This window comes from Cololabis saira, chromosome 3, assembly GCF_033807715.1.
Source record: "Cololabis saira isolate AMF1-May2022 chromosome 3, fColSai1.1, whole genome shotgun sequence".
NCBI classification, from domain to species: Eukaryota; Metazoa; Chordata; class Actinopteri; order Beloniformes; family Belonidae; genus Cololabis; species Cololabis saira.
This window is the reverse complement of record NC_084589.1, coordinates 53,881,304-53,904,344: the sequence shown is the minus strand read 5'-3', so window position 1 is coordinate 53,904,344 and position 23,041 is coordinate 53,881,304. Positions and strand designations below refer to the sequence as shown.

The following is a 23,041-nucleotide window of genomic DNA, read 5'->3' as shown; positions in this document are numbered from 1 at the left end:
AGGTCCTTGAGGACCTTGAGGACCGAACCTCAAGAACGCTGGTGTTTCACACAGGCTTTTATTCTGAAGGGCTGTGAATGGTTGTTTCACACAGGCTTTTATTCTGAAGGGCTGTGAATGACTGGTTCACACAGGCTTTTATTCTGAAGGGCTGTGAATGGTTGTTTTAATACAGGCTTTTATTCTGAAGGGCTGTGAATGGTTGTTTTAATACAGGCTTTTATTCTGAAGGGCTGTGAATGGTTGTTTTAATACAGGCTTTTATTCTGAAGGGCTGTGAATGGTTGTTTTAATAAAAGCAGCTTTACTCTGAAGGTTTCATCCAGGAGCTTTTATTTTGAAGGATTATAATAAGGGGGGGGTTCAGGACCATCAGGACTCCCGGGTCGTCTTTGGTGCGTCTCAAAGTCCAGATTGTCCTCAGCTTTTGTTTTATTCATCAGATTCACAAAAACAGAAACGTGGTGGTCGGAAAGGGTCGGATTGGACCAGGTGGACCAGAACCTGGTCCTGCAGGTCCAGATTGTGGACCTGCTGGACCTGCTGGACGAGCTGGTCCACAATCTGGACCTGCAGGTCCAGATTGTGGACCAGCTGGACCTGCTGGACCTGCTGGACCACAATCTGGACCCCAAACCAACCGTGAAGTTTACAAGTGTCCGTCGTTGCCTTGGTCAGGCGTTGCCATGCAGGGGTGATTGACAGCCTGTTGCCATGGCGACCGGAGACCCCGGGGTGATTGACGGCCCGTTGCCGTGGCGACCAGGATGATTGACAGGTCCTCAGGCGTCCCCCATCCGCCCAAACCGGTCCTGCAGGTCCTGCAGGTCCCGGGAGCTGATCCGGGGCAGACCCCCGTCCAGGGGACATCCGTCCACCAGGCTGTTCATGGGGGTGGGGGGGACGTCTGGCTCCTCCCCCTCCCCGTCGCCGGGGCAACAGGCCCCGCCCGCCCGCTCAGACAGGAAGTCTTTCACCAGGGGGAGGAGCTTCTTCCTGGATGCCAGAGCGTTTCCTGTTAAAGGAGGAGAGGAGGATGTGAGGATGGAGTTCCTCAGGGCTCCGTCCCGGGGACAAAACTCTTTATTTTCCTTTTCGCGTGTAAGCGTTTTTTCGTGCGTGCAAGCGTTTTTTCGTGCGTGTGCGTTTTTTCGTGCGTGCGTTCGTTTTTTTGGGCGTGCTTGCGTTTTTTCGTGCGTGTGTTTTTCCGTTTGTGCGTGCGTTTTTTCGTGCGTGCGTGCGTTATTTTGGGCGTGCGTGCGTTTTTTCGTGCGTGCAAGCGTTTTTTCGTGCGTGTGCGTTTTTTCGTGCGTGCGTTCGTTTTTTTGGGCGTGCTTGCGTTTTTTCGTGCGTGTGTTTTTCCGTTTGTGCGTGCGTTTTTTCGTTCGTGCGTGCGTTATTTTGGGCGTGCGTGCGTTTTTTCGTGCGTGCGTGCGTTTTTTTCCGTGCGTGCGTGCGTTTTTTTGGGTGTGCATGCGTTTTTTTGGGCATGCTTGGGTTTTTTGTGCGTGTGTGCGTTTTTTCGGGCGTGCTTGCGTTTTTCCGTGCGTGCGTGTTTTTTCGTTCGTGCGTGCGTTATTTTGGGCGTGCGTGCGTTTTTTCGTGCGTGCGTGCGTTTTTTTTTGTGCGTGCGTGCGTTTTTTTTTGGGTGTGCATGCGTTTTTTTGGGCATGCTTGGGTTTTGTTGTGCGTGTGTGCGTTTTTTCGTGCGTGCGTGTTTTTTCGTTCGTGCGTTATTTTGGGCGTGCGTGCGTTTTTTCGTGCGTGCGTGCGTTTCTTTTTGTGCGTGCGTGCGTTTTTTTTTGGGTGTGCATGCGTTTTTTTGGGCATGCTTGGGTTTTTTGTGCGTGTGTGCGTTTTTTCGTACGTGCGTGTGTTTTTTCGTGCGTGCGTTCGTTTTTTTGGGCGTGCTTGCGTTTTTTCGTTCGTGCGTGCGTTATTTTGGGCGTGCGTGCGTTTTTTCGTGCATGCGTGCGTTTTTTGCCGTGCGTGCGTGCGTTTTTTTGGGTGTGCATGCGTTTTTTTGGGCATGCTTGGGTTTTTTGTGCGTGTGTGCGTTTTTTCGGGCGTGCTTGCGTTTTTCCGTGCGTGCGTGTTTTTTCGTTCGTGCGTGCGTTATTTTGGGCGTGCGTGCGTTTTTTCGTGCGTGCGTGCGTTTTTTTTTGTGCGTGCGTGCGTTTTTTTTTGGGTGTGCATGCGTTTTTTTGGGCATGCTTGGGTTTTGTTGTGCGTGTGTGCGTTTTTTCGTGCGTGCGTGTTTTTTCGTTCGTGCGTTATTTTGGGCGTGCGTGCGTTTTTTCGTGCGTGCATGCGTTTCTTTTTGTGCGTGCGTGCGTTTTTTTTTGGGTGTGCATGCGTTTTTTTGGGCATGCTTGGGTTTTTTGTGCGTGTGTGCGTTTTTTCGTAAGTGCGTGTGTTTTTTCGTGCGTGCGTTCGTTTTTTTGGGCGTGCTTGCGTTTTTTCGTTCGTGCGTGCGTTATTTTGGGCGTGCGTGCGTTTTTTCGTGCATGCGTGCGTTTTTTGCCGTGCGTGCGTGGTTTTTTTGGGTGTGCATGCGTTTTTTTGGGCATGCTTGGGTTTTTTGTGCGTGTGTGCGTTTTTTCGGGCGTGCTTGCGTTTTTCCGTGCGTGCGTGTTTTTTCGTTCGTGCGTGCGTTATTTTGGGCGTGCGTGCGTTTTTTCGTGCGTGCGTGCGTTTTTTTTTGTGCGTGCGTGCGTTTTTTTTGGGTGTGCATGCGTTTTTTTGGGCATGCTTGGGTTTTGTTGTGCGTGTGTGCGTTTTTTCGTGTGTGCGTGTGTTTCTTCGTGCGTGCGTTCGTTTTTTTCCGTGCGTGCGTGCGTTTTTTTGGGTGTGCATGCGTTTTTTTGGGCATGCTTTGGTTTTTTGTGCGTGTGTGCGTTTTTTCGGGCGTGCTTGCGTTTTTTCGTGCGTGTGTGCGTGTGTTTTTTCGTTTGTGCGTGTGTTTTTCCGTGCGTGCGTGTTTTTTCGTTCGTGCGTTATTTTGGGCGTGCGTGCGTTTTTTCGTGCGTGCGTGCGTTTCTTTTTGTGTGTGCGTGCGTTTTTTTTTTGGGTGTGCATGCGTTTTTTTGGGCATGCTTGGGTTTTTTGTGCGTGTGTGCGTTTTTTCGTGCGTGCGTGCGTTTCTTTTTGTGTGTGCGTGCGTTTTTTTTGGGTGTGCATGCGTTTTTTTGGGCATGCTTGGGTTTTTTGTGCGTGTGTGCGTTTTTTCGTACGTGCGTGTGTTTTTTCGTGCGTGCGTGCGTTTTTTTGGGCGTGTGTGCGTTTTTTCGTTCGTGCATGCGTGCGTTTTTTCGTTCGTGCGTGCGTTTTTTTGGGCGTGTGTGCGTTTTTTCGTAAAGAAGAAAGAAAGAAAGAAAGAAAGAAAGAAAGAAAGAAAGAAAGAAAGAAAGAAAGAAAGAAGGACCTACCTTGGTGGAAGGCGGTGATGAGCGAGTGGGGGCTGCTGATTGGACGGAGGTCGAGGGCGGGGCTTCTGGTCTGTTCCAGGTACCGGCTCACCTGGGGAGGGAGGGAGGGGGGAGGACAGGTGTGTATCTAGTGTGTATCAGGTATATACACAGGTGTGAACAGGTGTGTACAGGTGTGTACAGGTGTGTACTAGTACATACCTGCTCCCTGTAGCTGGTACTGGTACTAAACACTCCCAGGTCCCGGTTCGGTTCTGACCCGGAGAAACTGATGGTCATCAGAACCAGCAGGTCGAACCCTGATCTCTGACAGAAGGAGGAAAGCTCCGCCTCCAGCCCCGCCCCCTTCAGGAACTCCTGTAAATATACACATTTATATACAAATCAGAATCAGAATCAGAATCAGGTTTATTATTGGCAGTTCAGAAAAACTGTTTTTGACTTCGGATACACCGGCGGCGACACGATGGTTTTATGCGCCTGTTTTTCCACTGGGATGGGGGGGGGTTGGGGGGATCCCGGCACATCCAAGTGATCGCTGCGGCTTCGTGGCGCTCGAAACCCGGAGACTGTTGGGGGGGGGGGGCTGATAAGAGGGAGGGGCCGAGGAAGGCGTTGAATTGAGGGAGGTGGTTATCAGCAAGTGTGTGTGTAGCGGTAAGTCCGTGAACTTCACTCAGAGCTGCTCTCAGCCAATGTCCTTGATGTTATCAGACGGCTCGGTCAGTTCTGAAACAGGTCCACAGATGTTCCTGAGAGGGGAGGGCTAGTGGGGGCAGAGCCACCTGTTTACATTCCACCAGGGAGATTGTGACCAGAGCGATCGGCCAAACCGCTCTGTCAAGGCCAGATTATAGAATCAACAATGTAGTACTGTGTAGTACTCACCTCCAGGGTGATGTACAGGTGTGTAGTACTGTGTAGTACTGTGTAGTACTGTGTAGTACTCACCTCCAGGGTGATGTACAGGTGTGTAGTAGTGTGTAGTACTGTGTAGTACTAACCTCCAGGGTGATGTACAGGTGTGTAGTAGTGTGTAGTACTGTGTAGTACTGGGTAGTACTCACCTCCAGGGTGATGTACAGGTGTGTAGTAGTGTGTAGTACTGTGTAGTACTGTGTAGTACTCACCTCCAGGGTGATGTACAGGTGTGTAGTAGTGTGTAGTACTGTGTAGTACTAACCTCCAGGGTGATGTACAGGTGTGTAGTAGTGTGTAGTACTGTGTAGTACTGGGTAGTACTCACCTCCAGGGTGATGTACAGGTGTGTAGTAGTGTGTAGTACTGTGTAGTACTGTGTAGTACTGTGTAGTACTGTGTAGTACTAACCTCCAGGGTGATGTACAGGACACTGATTGCAACGTTCAAACTTCCTGTGACGACTTTCATGTCCTTTAGTAGCATCTGCTCCACGTTCAGGCCTGGGGAAATACTACAATAAATACTACAATAAATACTACCAAATACTACAATACATACACCTACATCAGCTCCACGTTCAGGCCTGGAGAAATACTACAATAAATACTCACAAATACTACCAAATACTACAATACATACACCTACATCTGCTCCACGTTCAGGCCTGGAGAAATACTACAATAAATACTACAATAAATACTACCAAATAATACAACACATACACCTACATCTGCTCCACGTTCAGGCCTGGGGGAAATACTACAATAAATACCCGGAAATACTACAATAAATACCAACAAATAGACTTAGATTAGATTTAGATTCTAGTGTAATGGGAAATGTTAGTAAAACATCTCGTCTGGTTTAAGACTAAAGGACAGGACAGTCCTGTCCTGCTGAGGTCCAGCTCTCTGTCCTGCTGAGGTCCAGCTCTCTGTCCTGCTGAGGTCCAGCTCTCTGTCCTGCTGAGGTCCAGCTCTCTGTCCTGCTGAGGTCCAGCTCTCTGTCCTGCTGAGGTCCAGCTCTCTGTCCTGCCGAGGTCCAGCTCTCTGTCCTGCTGAGGTCCCTCTGTCCTGCTGAGGTCCTGCTGAGGTCCAGCTCTCTGTCCTGCTGAGGTCCTGCTGAGGTCCAGCTCTCTGTCCTGCTGAGGTCCAGCTCTCTGTCCTGCTGAGGTCCAGCTCTCTGTCCTGCCGAGGTCCAGCTCCCTGTCCTGCTGAGGTCCAGCTCTCTGTCCTGCCGAGGTCCAGCTCTCTGTCCTGCCGAGGTCCAGCTCTCTGTCCTGCCGAGGTCCAGCTCTCTGTCCTGCTGAGGTCCAGCTCTCTGTCCTGCTGAGGTCCAGCTCTCTGTCCTGCTGAGGTCCAGCTCTCTGTCCTGCCGAGGTCCAGCTCCCTGTCCTGCTGAGGTCCAGCTCTCTGTCCTGCCGAGGTCCAGCTCTCTGTCCTGCCGAGGTCCAGCTCTCTGTCCTGCTGAGGTCCAGCTCTCTGTCCTGCCGAGGTCCAGCTCTCTGTCCTGCTGAGGTCCAGCTCTCTGTCCTGCTGAGGTCCAGCTCTCTGTCCTGCTGAGGTCCTGCCAAGGTCCAGCTCTCTGTCCTGCTGAGGTCCTGCTCTCTGTCCTGCTGAGGTCCTGCCAAGGTCCAGCTCTCTGTCCTGCTGAGGTCCTGCTCTCTGTCCTGCTGAGGTCCTGCCGAGGTCCAGCTCTCTGTCCTGCTGAGGTCCAGCTCTCTGTCCTGCTGAGGTCCAGCTCTCTGTCCTGCTGAGGTCCAGCTCTCTGTCCAGCTCTCTGTCCTGCTGAGGTCCAGCTCTCTGTCCAGCTCTCTGTCCTGCTGAGGTCCAGCTCTCTGTCCAGCTCTCTGTCCTGCTGAGGTCCAGTCTAGTCTAGTCAGACTGCACTATGTGACCCCATTCATGAATGCCTTTATTTAAACTCCAGAAAGAGCTGACGTGTCCTGACATTCTTTCTGAACACTTTATTGAACCAACAACTATTTTTGCCACCACACTAGTTAGTGTTAGTAAACCTCTAGTTAGTGTTAGTAAACCTCTAGTTAGTGTTTAAACCTCTAGTTAGTGTTTAAACCTCTAGTTAGTGTTAGTAAACCTCTAGTTAGTGTTAGTAAACCTCTAGTTAGTGTTATTAAACCTCTAGTTAGTGTTAGTAAACCTCTAGTTAGTGTTTAAACCTCTAGTTAGTGTTAGTAAACCTCTAGTTAGTGTTTAAACCTCTAGTTAGTGTTAGTAAACCTCTAGTTAGTGTTAGTAAACCTCTAGTTAGTGTTAGTAAACCTCTAGTTAGTGTTAGTAAACCTCTAGTTAGTGTTAGTAAACCTCTAGTTAGTGTTAGTAAACCTCTAGTTAGTGCTAGTAAACCTCTAGTTAGTGTTAATAAACCTCTAATTAGTGTTAATAAACCTCTAGTTAGTGTTCAGGTACTAGTTAGTGTTAATAAACCTCTAGTTAGTGTTCAGGTACTAGTTAGTGTTTAAACCTCTAGTTAGTGCTAGTAAACCTCTAGTTAGTGTTAGTAAACCTCTAGTTAGTGTTAATAAACCTCTAGTTAGTGTTCAGGTACTAGTTAGTGTTAGTAAACCTCTAGTTAGTGTTAGTTAACCTCTAGTTAGTGTTTAAACCTCTAGTTAGTGTTAGTAAACCTCTAGTTAGTGTTTAAACCTCTAGTTAGTGTTAGTAAACCTCTAGTTAGTGTTAGTAAACCTCTAGTTAGTGTTAATAAACCTCTAGTTAGTGTTCAGGTACTAGTTAGTGTTAATAAACTTCTAGTTAGTGTTTAAACCTCTAGTTAGTGTTAGTAAACCTCTAGTTAGTGTTAGTAAACCTCTAGTTAGTGTTAGTAAACCTCTAGTTAGTGTTAGTAAACCTCTAGTTAGTGTTAGTAAACCTCTAGTTAGTGCTAGTAAACCTCTAGTTAGTGTTAATAAACCTCTAATTAGTGTTAATAAACCTCTAGTTAGTGTTCAGGTACTAGTTAGTGTTAATAAACCTCTAGTTAGTGTTCAGGTACTAGTTAGTGTTTAAACCTCTAGTTAGTGCTAGTAAACCTCTAGTTAGTGTTAGTAAACCTCTAGTTAGTGTTAATAAACCTCTAGTTAGTGTTCAGGTACTAGTTAGTGTTAGTAAACCTCTAGTTAGTGTTCAGGTACTAGTTAGTGTTAGTAAACCTCTAGTTAGTGTTAATAAACCTCTAGTTAGTGTTCAGGTACTAGTTAGTGTTAGTAAACCTCTAGTTAGTGTTCAGGTACTAGTTAGTGTTTAGTAAACCTCTAGTTAGTGTTAATAAACCTCTAGTTAGTGTTCAGGTACTAGTTAGTGTTTAAACCTCTAGTTAGTGTTCAGGTACTAGTTAGTGTTAGTAAACCTCTAGTTAGTGTTCAGGTACTAGTTAGTGTTTAGTAAACCTCTAGTTAGTGTTAATAAACCTCTAGTTAGTGTTCAGGTACTAGTTAGTGTTAGTAAACCTCTAGTTAGTGTTAATAAACCTCTAGTTAGTGTTCAGGTACTAGTTAGTGTTTAAACCTCTAGTTAGTGTTCAGGTACTAGTTAGTGTTAATAAACCTCTAGTTAGTGTTCAGGTACTAGTTAGTGTTTAAACCTCTAGTTAGTGTCAGTAAACCTCTAGTTAGTGTTAGTAAACCTCTAGTTAGTGTTTAAACCTCTAGTTAGTGTTAGTAAACCTCTAGTTAGTGTTAGTAAACCTCTAGTTAGTGTTAGTAAACCTCTAGTTAGTGTTATTAAACCTCTAGTTAGTGTTAGTAAACCTCTAGTTAGTGTCAGTAAACCTCTAGTTAGTGTTTAAACCTCTAGTTAGTGTTCAGGTACTAGTTAGTGTTAATAAACCTCTAGTTAGTGTTCAGGTACTAGTTAGTGTTTAAACCTCTAGTTAGTGTCAGTAAACCTCTAGTTAGTGTTAGTAAACCTCTAGTTAGTGTTCAGGTACTAGTTAGTGTTTAAACCTCTAGTTAGTGTTTAAACCTCTAGTTAGTGTTAGTAAACCTCTAGTTAGTGTTAGTAAACCTCTAGTTAGTGTTAGTAAACCTCTAGTTAGTGTTATTAAACCTCTAGTTAGTGTTAGTAAACCTCTAGTTAGTGTTAGTTAACCTCTAGTTAGTGTTTAAACCTCTAGTTAGTTAGTAAACTGACCTGAGACGTCAAACTTGGCGTTGCTGAGCGTGGTGAACAGAGCGCCCCTCGGTGGCAGGGAGGGGAACCGCGTCTCCAGCGCCGCCGCCACCTGGCTGTCCTTGGGGGTCACCTTCCCCGCCGCGGGGGCCATGTTGACGCAGTCCACCACCACCGCCGCTGGAACCAATAACCAATCAATAATCAATAACCTGGAGACACAAGGGGGCCATGTTGACGCAGTCCACCACCACCGCCGCTGGAACCAATAACCAATCAATAATCAATAACCTGGAGACACGAGGGGGCCATGTTGACGCAGTCCACCACCACCGCCGCTACGATCAATACAGAGATCAATAATCAATAACCTGGAGCAGGTGAGCTAGCAGCTACGTTAGCCTCTACGTACCGTACAGCAGGTGCGCTAGCAGCTATGTTAGCCACTACGTACCGTACAGCAGGTGAGTTAGCAGCAGCTACGTTAGCAGCTACGTACCGTACAGCAGGTGAGCTATCGGCAGCTACGTTAGCAGCTACGTACCGTACAGCAGGTGAGCTAGTGGCTACGTTAGCAGCTACGTACCGTACAGCAGGTGAGCTATCAGCAGCTACGTTAGCAGCTACGTACCGTACAGCAGCTACGCTAACAGCTACGTACCGTACAGCAGGTGAGCTAGCAGCAGCTACGTTAGCAGCTACGTACCGTACAGCAGGTGAGCTAGCAGCAGCTACGTTAGCAGCTACGTACCGTACAGCAGGTGCGCTAGCGGCTACGTTAGCAGCTACGTACCGTACAGCAGGTGAGCTAACAGCTACGTTAGTAGCTACGTACCGTACAGCAGGTGCGCTAGCAGCTACGTTATCCGCTACGTACCGTACAGCAGGTGAGCTAGCAGCTACGTTAGCCTCTACGTACCGTACAGCAGGTGCGCTAGCAGCTACGTTAGCCTCTACGTACTGTACAGCAGGTGCGCTAGCAGCTACATTAGCCGCTACGTACCGTACAGCAGGTGCGCTAGCAGCTACGTTAGCCGCTACGTACCGTACAGCAGGTGAGCTAGCAGCTATGCTAACAGCTACGTACCGTACAGCAGGTGCGCTAGCTGCTGGTCCAGGATCCCCGGGGCCTCCCGGAGGATCCGCTCCGTTACCAAGGTAGCGCAGGATCCCACCGTCTCCATGGTAACGGGGCAGGAAGGAGACGGCTCTCTCTCCAGCACGTGGTGGTCGATCACCTCGACTACCGCACCCTCCAGGCCGGAGTCAGCCCTGCAGGAGAGAGTTAGCGGTTAGCGGTTAGCTACATCACCTGGACTACCGCCCCCTCCAGGCCGGAGTCAGCCCTGCAGGAGAGAGTTAGCGGTTAGCGGTTAGCTACATAACCTCAACTACCGCCCCCTCCAGGCCGGAGTCAGCCCTGCAGGAGAGAGTTAGCGGTTAGCTACATCACCCCGACTACCGCCCCCTCCAGGCCGGAGTCAGCCCTGCAGGAGAGAGTTAGCGGTTAGCGGTTAGCTACATCACCTCGACTACCGCCCCCTCCAGGCCGGAGTCAGCCCTGCAGGAGAGAGTTAGCGGTTAGCGGTTAGCTACATCAACTTCACTACCGCCCCCTCCAGGCCGGAGGGGGTGGTAGTGTAGTGTAGTGTAGTATTTTGGGGGATTTATTGTAGTATTTTGGGGAATTTATTGTAGTATTTTGGGGGATTTATCGTAGTATTTTGGGGGATTTATTGTAGTATTCTGGGGGATTTATTGTAGTATTTATTGGTATTTATTGTAGTATTTTGGGGATTTATTGTGGTATTCGGGGGGATTTATCGTAGTATTTTGGGGGATTTATCGTAGTATTTTGTGGGATTTATTGTAGTATTTGGGGGGATTTATTGTAGTATTTTGGGGGATTTATCGTAGTATTTTGGGGGATTTATTGTAGTATTTTGGGGGATTTATTGTAGTATTTTGGGGGATTTATTGTAGTATTTTGGGGGATTTATTGTAGTATTCTGGGGGATTTATTGTAGTATTTATTGGTATTTATTGTAGTATTTTGGGGATTTATTGTGGTATTTTGGGGGATTTATCGTAGTATTTTGGGGGATTTATTGTAGTATTTTGGGGGATTTATCGTAGTATTTTGGGGGATTTATCGTAGTATTTTGGGGGATTTATCGTAGTATTTTGTGGGATTTATCGTAGTATTTTGTGGGATTTATTGTAGTATTTTGTGGGATTTATTGTAGTATTTTGGGGGATTTATCGTAGTATTTTGGGGGATTTATCGTAGTATTTTGGGGGGTTTATCGTAGTATTTTGGGGGATTTATTGTAGTATTTTGGGGGATTTATTGTAGTATTTTGGGGGATTTATTGTAGTATTTTGGGGGATTTATTGTAGTATTTTGGGGGATTTATTGTAGTATTTTGGGGGATTTATCATAGTATTTTGGGGGATTTATCGTAGTATTTTGGGGGATTTATCGTAGTATTTTGGGGGGTTTATTGTAGTATTTTGGGGGATTTATTGTAGTATTTTGGGGGATTTATTGTAGTATTTTGGGGGATTTATTGTAGTATTCTGGGGGATTTATTGTAGTATTCTGGGGGATTTATTGTAGTATTTATTGTAGTATTTTGGGGGATTTATTGTGGTATTTGGGGGGATTTATTGTAGTATTTTGGGGGATTTATTGTAGTATTTTGGGGGATTTATTGTAGTATTTTGGGAGATTTATTGTAGTATTTTGGGGGATTTATTGTAGTATTTTGGGGGATTTATTGTAGTATTTTGGGGGATTTATTGTAGTATTTTGGGGGATTTATTGTAGTATTTTGGGGGATTTATTGTAGTATTTTGGGGGGTTTATTGTAGTATTTTGGGGGGTTTATTGTAGTATTTTGGGGGATTTATTGTAGCATTTTGGGAGATTTATTGTAGTATTCTGGGGGATTTATTGTAGTATATATTGGTATTTATTGTAGTATTTGGGGGGATTTATTGTGGTATTTGGGGGGATTTATTGTAGTATTTTGGGGGATTTATTGTAGTATTTTGGGGGATTTATTGTAGTATTTTGGGGGATTTATCGTAGTATTTTGGGGGGTTTATTGTAGTATTCTGGGGGATTTATTGTAGTATTTATTGGTATTTATTGTAGTATTTTGGGGGATTTATTGTGGTATTTTGGGGGATTTATTGTAGTATTTGGGGGGATTTATTGTAGTATTTTGGGGGATTTATTGTGGTATTTTGGGGGATTTATTGTAGTATTTGGGGGGATTTATTGTAGTATTTTGGGGGATTTATTGTGGTATTTTGGGGGATTTATTGTAGTATTTGGGGGGATTTATTGTAGTATTTTGGGGGATTTATTGTAGTATTTTGGGGGATTTATCGTAGTATTTTGGGGGATTTATCGTAGTATTTTGTGGGATTTATCGTAGTATTTTGTGGGATTTATTGTAGTATTTTGTGGGATTTATTGTAGTATTTTGGGGGATTTATCGTAGTATTTTGGGGGATTTATCGTAGTATTTTGGGGGGTTTATCGTAGTATTTTGGGGGATTTATTGTAGTATTTTGGGGGATTTATTGTAGTATTTTGGGGGATTTATTGTAGTATTTTGGGGGATTTATTGTAGTATTTTGGGGGATTTATTGTAGTATTTTGGGGGATTTATTGTAGTATTCTGGGGGATTTATTGTAGTATTCTGGGGGATTTATTGTAGTATTTATTGTAGTATTTTGGGGGATTTATTGTGGTATTTGGGGGGATTTATTGTAGTATTTTGGGGGATTTATTGTAGTATTTTGGGGGATTTATTGTAGTATTTTGGGAGATTTATTGTAGTATTTTGGGGGATTTATTGTAGTATTTTGGGGGATTTATTGTAGTATTTTGGGGGATTTATTGTAGTATTTTGGGGGATTTATTGTAGTATTTTGGGGGATTTATTGTAGTATTTTGGGGGGTTTATTGTAGTATTTTGGGGGGTTTATTGTAGTATTTTGGGGGATTTATTGTAGCATTTTGGGAGATTTATTGTAGTATTCTGGGGGATTTATTGTAGTATTTATTGTAGTATTTTGGGGGATTTATTGTGGTATTTGGGGGGATTTATTGTAGTATTTTGGGGGATTTATTGTAGTATTTTGGGGGATTTATTGTAGTATTTTGGGAGATTTATTGTAGTATTTTGGGGGATTTATTGTAGTATTTTGGGGGATTTATTGTAGTATTTTGGGGGATTTATTGTAGTATTTTGGGGGATTTATTGTAGTATTCTGGGGGATTTATTGTAGTATTCTGGGGGATTTATTGTAGTATTTATTGTAGTATTTTGGGGGATTTATTGTGGTATTTGGGGGGATTTATTGTAGTATTTTGGGGGATTTATTGTAGTATTTTGGGGGATTTATTGTAGTATTTTGGGAGATTTATTGTAGTATTTTGGGGGATTTATTGTAGTATTTTGGGGGATTTATTGTAGTATTTTGGGGGATTTATTGCAGTATTTTGGGGGATTTATTGTAGTATTTTGGGGGATTTATTGTAGTATTTTGGGGGGTTTATTGTAGTATTTTGGGGGGTTTATTGTAGTATTTTGGGGGATTTATTGTAGCATTTTGGGAGATTTATTGTAGTATTCTGGGGGATTTATTGTAGTATATATTGGTATTTATTGTAGTATTTGGGGGGATTTATTGTGGTATTTGGGGGGATTTATTGTAGTATTTTGGGGGATTTATTGTAGTATTTTGGGGAATTTATTGTAGTATTTTGGGGGATTTATCGTAGTATTTTGGGGGGTTTATTGTAGTATTCTGGGGGATTTATTGTAGTATTTATTGGTATTTATTGTAGTATTTTGGGGATTTATTGTGGTATTTTGGGGGATTTATTGTAGTATTTGGGGGGATTTATTGTAGTATTTTGGGGGATTTATCGTAGTATTTTGGGGGATTTATCGTAGTATTTTGGGGGATTTATCGTAGTATTTTGTGGGATTTATCGTAGTATTTTGTGGGATTTATTGTAGTATTTTGTGGGATTTATTGTAGTATTTTGGGGGATTTATCGTAGTATTTTGGGGGATTTATCGTAGTATTTTGGGGGGTTTATCGTAGTATTTTGGGGGATTTATTGTAGTATTTTGGGGGATTTATTGTAGTATTTTGGGGGATTTATTGTAGTATTTTGGGGGATTTATTGTAGTATTTTGGGGGATTTATTGTAGTATTTTGGGGGATTTATTGTAGTATTCTGGGGGATTTATTGTAGTATTCTGGGGGATTTATTGTAGTATTTATTGTAGTATTTTGGGGGATTTATTGTGGTATTTGGGGGGATTTATTGTAGTATTTTGGGGGATTTATTGTAGTATTTTGGGGGATTTATTGTAGTATTTTGGGAGATTTATTGTAGTATTTTGGGGGATTTATTGTAGTATTTTGGGGGATTTATTGTAGTATTTTGGGGGATTTATTGTAGTATTTTGGGGGATTTATTGTAGTATTTTGGGGGATTTATTGTAGTATTTTGGGGGGTTTATTGTAGTATTTTGGGGGGTTTATTGTAGTATTTTGGGGGATTTATTGTAGCATTTTGGGAGATTTATTGTAGTATTCTGGGGGATTTATTGTAGTATATATTGGTATTTATTGTAGTATTTGGGGGGATTTATTGTGGTATTTGGGGGATTTATTGTAGTATTTTGGGGGATTTATTGTAGTATTTTGGGGAATTTATTGTAGTATTTTGGGGGATTTATCGTAGTATTTTGGGGGGTTTATTGTAGTATTCTGGGGGATTTATTGTAGTATTTATTGGTATTTATTGTAGTATTTTGGGGATTTATTGTGGTATTCGGGGGGATTTATCGTAGTATTTTGGGGGATTTATCGTAGTATTTTGTGGGATTTATTGTAGTATTTGGGGGGATTTATTGTAGTATTTTGGGGGATTTATCGTAGTATTTTGGGGGATTTATCGTAGTATTTTGGGGGATTTATCGTAGTATTTTGTGGGATTTATTGTAGTATTTTGTGGGATTTATTGTAGTATTTTGGGGGATTTATCGTAGTATTTTGGGGGATTTATCGTAGTATTTTGGGGGGTTTATCGTAGTATTTTGGGGGATTTATTGTAGTATTTTGGGGGATTTATTGTAGTATTTTGGGGGATTTATTGTAGTATTTTGGGGGATTTATTGTAGTATTTTGGGGGATTTATTGTAGTATTTTGGGGGATTTATCATAGTATTTTGGGGGATTTATCGTAGTATTTTGGGGGATTTATCGTAGTATTTTGGGGGGTTTATTGTAGTATTTTGGGGGATTTATTGTAGTATTTTGGGGGATTTATTGTAGTATTTTGGGGGATTTATTGTAGTATTCTGGGGGATTTATTGTAGTATTCTGGGGGATTTATTGTAGTATTTATTGTAGTATTTTGGGGGATTTATTGTGGTATTTGGGGGGATTTATTGTAGTATTTTGGGGGATTTATTGTAGTATTTTGGGGGATTTATTGTAGTATTTTGGGAGATTTATTGTAGTATTTTGGGGGATTTATTGTAGTATTTTGGGGGATTTATTGTAGTATTTTGGGGGATTTATTGTAGTATTTTGGGGGATTTATTGTAGTATTTTGGGGGATTTATTGTAGTATTTTGGGGGGTTTATTGTAGTATTTTGGGGGGTTTATTGTAGTATTTTGGGGGATTTATTGTAGTATTTTGGGGGATTTATTGTAGTATTTTGGGAGATTTATTGTAGTATTTTGGGGGGTTTATTGTAGTATTTTGGGGGATTTATTGTAGCATTTTGGGAGATTTATTGTAGTATTCTGGGGGATTTATTGTAGTATATATTGGTATTTATTGTAGTATTTGGGGGGATTTATTGTGGTATTTGGGGGGATTTATTGTAGTATTTTGGGGGATTTATTGTAGTATTTTGGGGGATTTATTGTAGTATTTTGGGGGATTTATTGTAGTATTTTGGGGGATTTATTGTAGTATTTTGTGGGATTTATTGTAGTATTTTGGGGGATTTATTGTAGTATTTTGGGGGATTTATTGTAGTATTTTGGGGGGTTTATTGTAGTATTTTGGGGGATTTATCGTAGTATTTTGGGGGATTTATTGTAGTATTTTGGGGGATTTATTGTGGTATTTGGGGGGATTTATTGTAGTATTTTGGGGGATTTATTGTAGTATTTTGGGGGATTTATTGTAGTATTTTGGGAGATTTATTGTAGTATTTTGGGGGATTTATTGTAGTATTTTGGGGGGTTTATTGTAGTATTTTGGGGGATTTATTGTAGCATTTTGGGAGATTTATTGTAGTATTCTGGGGGATTTATTGTAGTATATATTGGTATCTATTGTAGTATTTTGGGGGATTTATCGTAGTATTTTGGGGGATTTATTGTAGTATTTTGGGGTATTTATCGTAGTATTTTGCTCGTACCTGGGCAGCACGTTGTGGTCCACCAGCGTTAGCGTTAGCTCGTACCTGGGCAGCACGTTGTGGTCCACCAGCGTTAGCGTTAGCTCGTACCTGGGCAGCACGTTGTGGTCCACCAGCGTTAGCCTAGCCTAGCTCGTACCTGGGCAGCACGTTGTGGTCCACCAGCGTTAGCCTAGCCTAGCTCGTATCTGGGCAGCACGTTGTGGTCCACCAGCGTTAGCCTAGCCTAGCCTAGCCTAGCTCGTACCTGGGCAGCACGTTGTGGTCCACCAGCGTTAGCGTTAGCTCGTACCTGGGCAGCACGTTGTGGTCCACCAGCATTAGCCTAGCCTAGCCTAGCTCGTACCTGGGCAGCACGTTGTGGTCCACCAGCGTTAGCGTTAGCTCGTACCTGGGCAGCACGTTGTGGTCCACCAGCGTTAGCGTTAGCTCGTACCTGGGCAGCACGTTGTGGTCCACCAGCGTTAGCCTAGCCTAGCTCGTACCTGGGCAGCACGTTGTGGTCCACCAGCGTTAGCCTAGCCTAGCTCGTATCTGGGCAGCACGTTGTGGTCCACCAGCGTTAGCCTAGCCTAGCCTAGCCTAGCTCGTACCTGGGCAGCACGTTGTGGTCCACCAGCGTTAGCGTTAGCTCGTACCTGGGCAGCACGTTGTGGTCCACCAGCGTTAGCCTAGCCTAGCCTAGCTCGTACCTGGGCAGCACGTTGTGGTCCACCAGCGTTAGCGTTAGCTCGTACCTGGGCAGCACGTTGTGGTCCACCAGCGTTAGCGTTAGCTCGTACCTGGGCAGCACGTTGTGGTCCACCAGCGTTAGCGTTAGCATTATCATTAGCTCGTACCTGGGCAGCACGTTGTGGTCCACCAGCGTTAGCGTTAGCTCGTACCTTGGCAGCACGTTGTGGTCCACCAGCATTAGCCTAGCCTAGCTCGTACCTGGGCAGCACGTTGTGGTCCACCAGTGTTAGCCTAGCCTAGCCTAGCCTAGCTCGTATCTGGGCAGCACGTTGTGGTCCACCAGCGTTAGCGTTAGCTCGTACCTGGGCAGCATGTTGTGGTCCACCAGCGTTAGCCTAGCCTAGCTCATACCTGGGCAGCACGTTTGGGTCCACCAGCATTAGCCTAGCCTAGCTCGTACCTGGGCAGCACGTTGTAGTGCACCAGCGTAAGCGTTAGCATTAGCTCGTACCTGGGCAGCACGTTGTGGTCCACCAGCGTTAGCTCGTACCTGGGCAGCACGTTGTGGTGCACCAGCGTTAGCGTTAGCATTAGCTCGTACCTGGGCAGCACGTTGTGGTCCACCAGCGTTAGCGTTAGCCGGCCCGTGTCCTGCAGGTCCTGCAGGTCCAGCTGGTCCCGGAACAGCAGCAGGTTCTGGTCCAGACCCGTCTGGTCCAGCAGGTGCAGGTTGTCGGACCGGAGGACCAGGTCCTGGTGCCGGATGTTCAGAACCGGCAGGACCGCGAGGTTCTGGTGGGTCGTCTGGGGGGGGGACCGGTAACATGTTAGCATGTTAGCATGTTAGCAGGCCGGAGCTTCAGGAGCTGCTTCCACCTGCCTGGTCCTGGTCCTGGTCCAGGTCCAGGTCCAGCAGGACCGGTACCAGGACCAGGACTGGTACCAGGACCGGTTCTCACCTTGGACAGGAAGTAGGCGACGGCCAGCGCCGACACCATGGAGTCCAGATCACAGGCCTCGTTACCCAGAACCACGTGGTAGGGGGGACCGGCCCGGTCCAGGTCCAGGTCCTGCAGAACCAGAACACAGTTAGAGACCAGAACCAGAACCAGAACCTGGGACGACCCAGGTTCTACAATACTACTACAATAAATCCCCCAAAATACTAAAGCAGGGGTTTAAAGTGGGTCCTGGAGGGCCGGCGTCCTGCAGGTTTTAGGTGTTTCCTGCTCCAGCACAACGTGATAAAAGGAGTTAGTGCTGGCGGGATACTGGTCCATACCGGGTCATACCGGTCCATACCGGTCCATACCGGTTCATACCGGGTCATACCGGTCCATACCGGTTCATACCGGGTCATACCGGTCCATACCGGTCCATACCGGATCATACCGGTCCATACCGGTCCATACCGGGTCATACCGGTTTATACCGGTTCATACCGGTCCATACCGGTCCATACCGGTCCATACCGGGTCATACCGGTTTATACCGGTTCATACCGGTTCATACCGGTCCATACCGGATCATACCGGTCCATACCGGTCCATACCGGTCCATACCGGGTCATACCGGGTCATACCGGTTCATACCGGGTCATACCGGTTCATACCGGGTCATACCGGTCCATACCGGTTCATACCGGTTCATACCGAATACCGGTGTTTATTTTTCTTATGATATGAATGTTTCATATACCGTAATACCGGTGAGTTTGTACAGTAGCTACACAACGTTGGGAACGTAGCGCTACGCTAGCGCCGCTACGCTAGCGCCGCTGGACACTGTTTGTGAGGGGACTGTTTAGCAGCAGTGATGCACCGATTGTTCGGTAACCCAAATTGTTCGGCCGAAAATGGTAAAAAAACACTTTGGGTGTTCGGTGGAATAAGTGGGAAAAAAACCAAACCATTAATAACGGCGTTGTAAAATAAGGAAATAACCTGGTCGCTCCGTAACGGTTGCAACACAAACATAAATCGTTGGCCAACCAAAAAGTAACCACATAAGAATTTTACCAACATTCACCAGCAGGTGGAACCAAAACAACATAATGCTGGGAATTAAAACATGTTCAGTTTTTTATGTTCAATAAATATTTTCTACCTTGTAATTTTGTAAAAGATCAGTGAGACAACACTTAAAGTCTTTAAGTGTTGTCTGACTGATTCTCTAACTTCATTAGAATCAGAAGTGCCGGCCATGCAAACCTGTATTTATACTAGCGTAAACCTGTATTTATACTAGTGTAATAAACCTGTATTTATACTAGTCTAAACCTGTATTTATACTAGTGTAATAAACCTGTATTTATACTAGTGTAATAAACCTGTATTTATACTAGTGTAAACCTGTATTTATACTAGTGTAAACCTGTATTTATACTAGTGTAAACCTGTATTTATACTAGTGTAATAAACCTGTATTTATACTAGTGTAAACCTGTATTTATACTAGTGTAAACCTGTATTTATACTAGTGTAAACCTGTATTTATACTAGTGTAAACCTGTATTTATACTAGTCTAAACCTGTATTTATACTAGTGTAAACCTGTATTTATACTAGTGTAAACCTGTATTTATACTAGTGTAAACCTGTATTTATACTAGTGCAAACCTGTATTTATACTAGTGTAAACCTGTATTTATACTAGTGTAAACCTGTATTTATACTAGTGTAAACCTGTATTTATACTAGTGTAAACCTGTATTTATACTAGTGCAAACCTGTATTTATACTAGTGCAAACCTGTATTTATACTAGTGCAAACCTGTATTTATACTAGTGTAAACCTGTATTTATACTAGTGTAAACCTGTATTTATACTAGTGTAAACCTGTATTTATACTAGTGTAAACCTGTATTTATACTAGTGTAAACCTGTATTTATACTAGTGTAAACCTGTATTTATACTAGTGTAAACCTGTATTTATACTAGTGTAAACCTGTATTTATACTAGTGTAATAAACCTGTATTTATACTAGTGTAAACCTGTATTTATACTAGTGTAAACCTGTATTTATACTAGTGTAAACCTGTATTTATACTAGTGTAAACCTGTATTTATACTAGTCTAAACCTGTATTTATACTAGTGTAAACCTGTATTTATACTAGTGTAAACCTGTATTTATACTAGTGTAAACCTGTATTTATACTAGTGCAAACCTGTATTTATACTAGTGTAAACCTGTATTTATACTAGTGTAAACCTGTATTTATACTAGTGTAAACCTGTATTTATACTAGTGTAAACCTGTATTTATACTAGTGCAAACCTGTATTTATACTAGTGCAAACCTGTATTTATACTAGTGTAAACCTGTATTTATACTAGTGTAAACCTGTATTTATACTAGTGTAAACCTGTATTTATACTAGTGCAAACCTGTATTTATACTAGTGTAAACCTGTATTTATACTAGTGTGGACATTCATGTTTTTCTACAATATTTCCTCCTCATGACAGTAAAATGGGCCATTCTAAGCCAATTTACTGCAGCAATTCCTTTCCAAATCATTAGAAAATGTGGTTAACACCCAGTTGTGCATGAAAACAAAATACTGTGATATAAATGTTTGCTCATACCGCCCAGCACTAACCTGTACTAAACACTGCAACATCTGATATCTTGTGTTGGGAATAAAATGTAGATTTGACAATTGAATTCTGCTTTTATTAACATTTTAAACAGCGTGCAACTTTAGTGGAATAGGGGTTTTATGTTTATTATGATTTATTTATGAATTACTTTTTTATTAACATACAGTACAAACAACAAAAGACGACATTGAGTTACAATGACATGTATCTAAGTGTGTGTGCGTGCGTGTAAATAATGAAACTAAATAAATAAATTAAGAATATGAATTTCAAAAATAAATAAATGAATAATTATCATATAGAGTGATATAATATAACACAATATAATATAAAGTAATATATGTAATACTATAATAGCATATAATATAATAATATACTAATATAACATAATAATGATTATAATATTATAACATATAACAAAAATATATCACAATACTATAATATATAACAATATAATAATATTATAATAAAACATCCCATGAGATCTCATAACATAATATAATAATACTCTATAAAACAATATATCATGATAATGCCAGGAATAAATATTAGAATTAGAATTGGTCATTTATATATATATATATATATATATATATATATATATATATATATATATATATATATATATATATATATATATATATATATTGCAATGATATATTTGATTATTATATTTACCTGGGGATGAATAATCGGTTTATATCATAAATATTTGGCAGAAATAGAAGTTTGAAGAAATAAAACATGTTTTTAATAAAGAGACTTATTCTGAAAGGAAACTTTGAAGGATGCACCTGACCGGAAGTTTACTTTGAAAGGTTTCTCTCCGCCTCAGCTTCCGGTTTATGTTCAGATAATATTATATTCCTAATAATAAAACCACAATAATAATAATAATAGTAATAACGGAGCAGCTGCTGCTGCGCATGCGCAGCCGTGTTACCTTCACGGACCGCCCGCAGCTGCGCAGAAACTCCTCCATCTCCGTAACCGTTAGCTTCGGGAGGCTAACCCGGTCCGGTTCTGGTCCGGTTCTAGACCAGGATCTGGACCAGGATCTGGACCCGGCTCTGGACCAGGATCTGACCCGGTTCTGACCGGTTCCGAGGGAAATCAGCTGCGGGTCAAACACGCGCTGCCTCGCGTGACGTCACGGCCGCTGCTCGGTGAAGGGTCAGGGCGCATTCAGGGGCCGTCGGAGTTTAGAGACTCGCTGGTTTCCAGGTCCCGGTTTAAAAATATTAATTATTCAATCAAAAAAAAGATTTCTTCAATCAAAAAATACATTTTCAAGAAAAATAATGTGCACTTCAATCAAACAAAATTGTTTCTAACAAAGAAAAAAAGTGTTTGAATGCAAATAAATATTTGAGACTCAAACATTTGCATTTGAACACTTTTTCTTTGATTGGAAATGTTTTCTTTGATAGAAGTGAAGTTTTATTTGTTTGAAGCTGTTTTGTGTTTGGGCCGTATTATTATGGGATGGATATTTGTGTCTTTATCATTTAATCAAAAGTTGCTTAAAAAAAATTTAATATTTTCAATCAAAAAAAATATTTTCAATAAAAATAACTTTTTCAGTCAAAGAAAAAAGTGTTTGAATGCAAAAAATATTTGAGACCCAAAACTGTGCATTTGAACACTTTTTTTTGGAGTGAAAATGTTTTCTTTGATTGAAGTGAAGTTTTTGTGTTTGGGCCGTATTATGGGTACGACATTTGTGTCTTTATTATTCAATCCCCTAAAAAGTTGCTTCAATCAAAACAAATTTTTCATTTAAACAAAAAAATGTAAAAAATTGATTTAAGTGTTTTTTATCTCATGGAAAATATTTTTTTCGATTTGAAGTGATTTTTTGTGTGTGTGTCTGTGTGTGTGTGTAAGGGGGGTATTTATAAAATATATATAATAATAATAATAATAATAAATATATATATATATATATATATATATATATATATATATATATATATATATATATATACACCATGAACCGGTTCCCAGCAGGACTGGGGATCGGCTAAGGTCAAAGGTCAGGGGTCAGATTTCTCCATTTTCCAGGTTAAAGTATATGAAACAGCCCCCCGGTCTGGCGCTCAGAAGGCATGCCGGTTCCCCCCAGTGTCCAGCCGCGGTACTGCAACAGAAAACCCCATGGGGCCCAGAAAGCTTTTTTCCCATAGACCGCAATAGTAAAAGAGAAGCCTCTAAAACTGTTCACAGGAACCTCCAGCTGGAATCACCGGCAATTACTAATCTTTGTATTCTATATTTTTAAGTCATGGACTTTATATCCGTCAAAAATGTTTTATAACGGCCAGAAAAGTCAAAGAAAAGTCTCTTTCTGGGCGTGACGTCACGGCTGACGTCACAGCCGTGTCCGTGCATTCATGGATGTTTATATTAATATATATTATGTAATTATATTAATAGATTAATAATATATGTAATACTATACATGTAATAATATACATTAATTAATATATTATATTGATACATATTATATTAATACTCGCGTCATTGCCCCGGGGCATGATGTTCGATGTTCACCATTGGGCAGGATAACAATAGTTATCCTGCATGTAAATTGTTATCCTGCACTCCTCCTCCATTGCTATGGCATAGCTGTGGAGGAGGAGCCTCTTGGTGCGGCCGTGGCACTAACTAGAAAATTTCCTCGCAGAAATGTCAAGAGTGCCACGGCGGCTGCTGTCCATCTGTGTACATTGCTGCATTTTTCAGCAATAAAAGTGAAGGACTGAAAACCAAGGAATAATTTACCTGACAAGGTGTTGCCATG

At 42.3% G+C, this 23,041-nt stretch overlaps 1 protein-coding gene across 3 annotated transcripts; it reads right to left on the bottom strand.

Moving 5' to 3' along the window:
* Window positions 1–316: 316 nt before the first annotated feature.
* Window positions 317–21,405, bottom strand: prune (prune exopolyphosphatase). Of its 3 annotated transcripts, none has more exons than XR_009782355.1 (10): window positions 21,182–21,405; window positions 17,591–17,701; window positions 17,233–17,435; window positions 9,567–9,751; window positions 8,501–8,659; window positions 4,758–4,849; window positions 3,630–3,785; window positions 3,429–3,519; window positions 592–1,015; window positions 317–510 (listed from the first exon to the last, which is right to left on the bottom strand). XR_009782355.1 is itself a non-coding variant. In XM_061717849.1 (10 exons), exons 1-10 carry the CDS (start codon window positions 21,218–21,220, stop codon window positions 783–785), a joined length of 1,269 nt encoding a protein of 422 aa, XP_061573833.1. In that variant the 5' UTR covers window positions 21,221–21,405; the 3' UTR covers window positions 317–782. The 3 variants fall into 3 exon arrangements, 2 of the variants coding, with proteins under 2 accessions (XP_061573833.1, XP_061573831.1); XM_061717849.1 differs by adding an exon at window positions 10,007–10,040 and having other exon boundaries at window positions 317–1,015; window positions 9,567–9,717; XM_061717847.1 differs by having other exon boundaries at window positions 317–1,015.
* Between the last annotated feature and the right edge of the window lie 1,636 nt (window positions 21,406–23,041).